A 4,654-nucleotide genomic window follows, 5' to 3' on the forward strand; every position below is an offset into this window, starting at 1 on the left:
GGGTCAAAAATAATAATAATAATAATAATAATGTCTGGCTACATATTGAGCAGCATAATAATAAATGCATTTAGACGACATTTAGATTGAGAAATGCAAGGCAGATGAGAAATAATGGGCCATGAGACGACTAAGAAACCCTCTCACAGTTACCCAAAAACCCCAATATATAATAAATATGTCGCAAATACCAAATCTTGTGTTAGAATATGGTTTACAACTCGAAGATTACACCAAATTGAATGCAGAAAGAACACAACCACCGGACTCAAATGGGGTGGGAGAACAGCGCGTCATGTCACGCTCGATTTAATTCCTCGGTCACCGGCACGGCGTTCAGATCGAGCGACTCCCTCGGGATCCCGCTCTCCACCACCGCTTCAACCTCCTCCTCCGATACAGCCGCAACCATCCCCCTCCGTGCGGCATTCTCGACGGCGCCCGACTCCTGGAAGTCCTCTCTCTCGAACGCCGGCTGCCACCGCCGCGCCGTCTGCGTCACCCTCTCCGCCTTGGCTTCGCCGCCGACGCCCTCACGACCAGCAGCACCACCCCTCGTCGCAACGAAGAATCTGGCGGCCTCCCGCATCCGCTGGAGGATGGCGAAGAACTCCTCGACCTCGTCGTCGGTCACCTGAGCCTCCTCGGCCCTGCACCGTCGTGTCCACCTCTCCTCCTCGGCGCCGTCGCCACCCGGCCTCTTCTTGGCCGCCGTCGTCGCCATAAGATAGGACGAAGGATTAATTCTCCTCCTCTCTGTTTCTCTCCCTCGTGTCTTCAGCGAGACGATGAAAAGAATCCGCAGGTAAAAACGATGAATGGACAACATATATATAATAGAAGGAGGGGGAGGGCAGACTACAAAAGCGACAGTGGTGAGTCTTGGGTAATATGACCGGGGCCGATGACGAATGAAAAGTGTCGTCATCGGGGGAGGAGGGGATAGCTTCGCCTCCACATGGAATGACGGAAGAAAGAAACCTGTTTTGGACATCAAGAGATAACATCAACAACAAAAAAATGTGAGCCCACGAAGCTAGAAATCCAATCTTGATGAAATGTGAGCCCACGAAGCCCGAAACCCAATATCGAATGGTTGAGCCTATTATTCTCATTCAAACATAGACGGTTCAGCTTAACCCAACATATGGGTCACCTTTTTTTTTTTTTTTTTTTAAGCATTCTATGTCGATCAAAAATTACTTTTGCATTCATTAATTGCTTTTTATCATATTTTAAAATAGGTATGCATTATGGATGACAAATTTTGTTTGTTTTATTAGGAAATCACAAATATAGTTAAAGGGTTTAACATATTTCTTCTCGTCTCTTGCATCATACGATTTAGTCTATAGTAAATCGATTATCGGTCAATTAAATTAGATCTTGAATATGATTATCGGTCAATGATATCGTCCGATGATGCATTTGTAGATTAGATAAAGATTTTGTATAACAATAATTACGATCTTATCTTTATAATATGTCCAATTCCTCCCAATGGTCTAAACATATAGCTAGAGGAGTCATGGATCCATGACATGTGGCTTTTCCCGTTTCCCTTCCCTGCTGTTATTTCTAACGATGGACATCTGCAACATCAGAATCAAAGGAAAAGTAAAGGTAGTATTAGTGGAGCTTCACACCAACATTCCTTTCCACATTACATGACTACTGAGTGATTCGATCCCAACCATACGAACGCAGCACTTTCAATATTTTATGGAACCCTGCGTGCTCATCCATCCTTTTTCTTTTACCCTCCAAAGCTAATTTGTTTGGATTTGATACCAAACCGTGCACTGCCAATAAATAAAACATATTACCTGAAACTATGGCTGATGTCCTTCCTTCAACATCTTTTTAAGGATGCGAGGTGCCCTGTTATGGGCTTAACTGGACTTGCAACACATGTTCGAGACCTGATAACACAAGCGTCATCTCTCTGGACGGCAAAGCAAGAACGCGATTCCTTCCTTTATTATCTATCTATCTATCTATCTATCTATCTATCTATCTATCTATCTATCTATCTATCTATCTATCCTCAAGGCATCTTATCATCGCTCACCTAGTATGATGATGACACGATGGAGACCAGTCGTGAGGAGCATTTATTATTATGTCCACCACAGCATTAGGTAGTTGTTCTTCACGGCAGCACGCTTAATTGGTCGTCGGCCGTGTTTAATATTGTCATCGGCCGGTCGCAGCAAGCAAGCGAGCGAGCAAAGATACACACGTACGTGTCCAATAGTGTTCATGTTTCGGTGAGGAATTTAGAGAAGACGGCCAAAGAGCCATTCCACCAAAAAGATAAAAAGAGACGAGGAATCCAAGTCACTACTGCGTGCTGTCTCCCTCTACCTTGCGGAGACACCAAATCGGCTTTTGGATGGCTACAAGGGATGAGGAATCAATCCCAAGGGCGTGCCATTCTATATTTTGCTATACTCAAAGAAAGGAGGCACACCATGCAAGCATATATAGTGATTTTTTCTATTATTATTATTATTATTATTTATGGGACTTTATAGATAGGGCAAGCCGCATGCACTGTGATGTCATTACATGAGATTGCTTTTTGTTGTTTCAGAGTACATGATAAGCTCAAGTTGGCTGGGCGATGCACTAAAAAATGGCAGAAGAGGTAGATAGATGAGATCCAAACAAACGCCCATCAATCAATCATCGAGTCGTGGAAGGTGGGAGGGATTCATGCATGCGTGTGTACCGCGTGGCACAAAACCTTGGTATCATCATCCTCTCATTTCTTTTTGCTGCTCGCACAAGCACAAGCAGCCGAACCATGACGAAAGCTTTTGCGATTTCTTAGACTAGTCGAAATCAACGCAGCTTCATACCACTGTCGTGGAACACACAGAGAGGAGTCGAGGCGAGCCTACCGCCGTCTTTTCCCTTGTAATTAACTCATATAGTGAGTGAGTGGTCGGTCAGGTGCTATCTCTCTTTAATCCCTTGGAAATTTGAATCTTGCATTGGCTGCCATGCATTTGCTTTAGTTCCTTTTACACTATTTAATCAATTAATTAGTAGGCGTCATTTAGATGATTTTATTGGCTTGTGGGGTCGAAATGAGAGCGGTAGAATAGTAGAGAACGAATGAATTAATTATTAATTACTTAAAGAAATCGATGATCGCTAATATAATATAGTATTCTTTCGTTTCAGCCTTATGGCAAATATTTGTTGTTATTACAAGTGTCAGTATAATACGACACAATCGTGGACTCCGAATGACGTATGCTACCGAAAATAAATATTAATATTATTACAATAAAGGCATTAATATAGTGTGACAAAGAGTGTTTTTAGCAAATATATATATCTAGAAAATACGTAGGAGAAGAAATAACGGAAAAGAAAGGGTGGTGGTGTCATCGAAGTACGACCATCATCATCACCGGCGGTTTGGTTTCCCAAAAGCCAAGAGAGCTCGACCCCCAACCCAACCCAACTCAACCCAGCCAATTTGGAAACATGCATGTCGCTTTAAACAAGATTAAAGATTAAAGAGGGAATCCCATCGGTAGTTATTTATTTGTTTGATATACTTTTTTTTTCTCTTCTAATATAATAAAAAAAATAAAAATTACGAAAAATTTGAAAATATTCCTGCGATGATAGTCCTATATACCATGTTCGTCTCGTGTATCATGAAAGGTTTTGTTTTGCTCGATTTCTTCCTTAATATATAGCACAATCAACGCGAAAGGTCAGATCATTCGTTTAGATATAAAAGAAACTAAAATTTTAATTAAGAGATTAAAGAAACAATGGGCGAGATTCTAATTCGTGTCATGCAATCTTCATGAAAAAAAAAAAAACTTTTTTTCTATCTCATTTGATTCTCGAATAACACCCGGATCCACTGGCTCATGACCTTGTGCATCGACCTAGTTCGTCATCTCTAAGGCCACACTCAAAAATCTAAGAGGCATGAGGATATGATCTTAAAAAAAAATAAAAAAAACCTAAATTTCGATAAAACCTTTTGTAGAGTGAGAGGGTTCACTTCTGATCTACTCAATACAAATACCCAGACAAATCCATATAATATATATTGCACCCCAACGAAGACAAAATCTACTCGACCTAAGGCATGAGAGATATAGGATGAATGGTGACACGTGACCACGTTTTACGTTTTCGTATTCACCTCAACTCCTTTATATTGACATCATCATTTTTTTTTTCTTTTGCGCCCTAGGTAAACACCAACTCATGTCAATTATGGTTTTTTTCTTTTGCGCCCTACGTGAATACCAACTCATGTCAATTGTGGTAGTGTGCTCTCTTAAGTGAAGAATTGGGTGATAGGGAATATTTCAATATCACCCTATAACTATAATCAATAGTTATATTGGAATCAATGTGGCATCTCAGAGTCGACATAGCAAACACGCTCGATACGACCTCAAAGTGACACAGCGGACTCGAGAACGATGCACAATCATGCCTAAGACCGTACAAAGCAGCCCCGTGTAGCGTGGAACCAGAACAGTCAATCCGTGTCGTCCGACGTAGATGAACCAGTCGCTTGGATTTTTGATAGTCATTAACAACCTATGTATCAATCCCCTAGTCAACGTCAAGGGGTAAATCTCGAGCACTCAACGCTACTATCAAAAAC

The 4,654-nt window shown here is 41.4% G+C and overlaps 1 protein-coding gene across 1 annotated transcript; it reads right to left on the reverse strand.

Annotated features, from left to right (window-relative positions):
• Nucleotides 1-298: 298 nt before the first annotated feature.
• LOC135649966 (protein NEGATIVE REGULATOR OF RESISTANCE-like) lies at nucleotides 299-724 on the reverse strand. The gene has a single exon (XM_065168972.1). It carries the CDS (start codon nucleotides 722-724, stop codon nucleotides 299-301), a length of 426 nt encoding a protein of 141 aa, XP_065025044.1.
• Between the last annotated feature and the right edge of the window lie 3,930 nt (nucleotides 725-4,654).

Source organism: Musa acuminata, chromosome BXJ3-9 (genome assembly GCF_036884655.1).
Source record: "Musa acuminata AAA Group cultivar baxijiao chromosome BXJ3-9, Cavendish_Baxijiao_AAA, whole genome shotgun sequence".
NCBI classification, from domain to species: domain Eukaryota; kingdom Viridiplantae; phylum Streptophyta; class Magnoliopsida; order Zingiberales; family Musaceae; genus Musa; species Musa acuminata.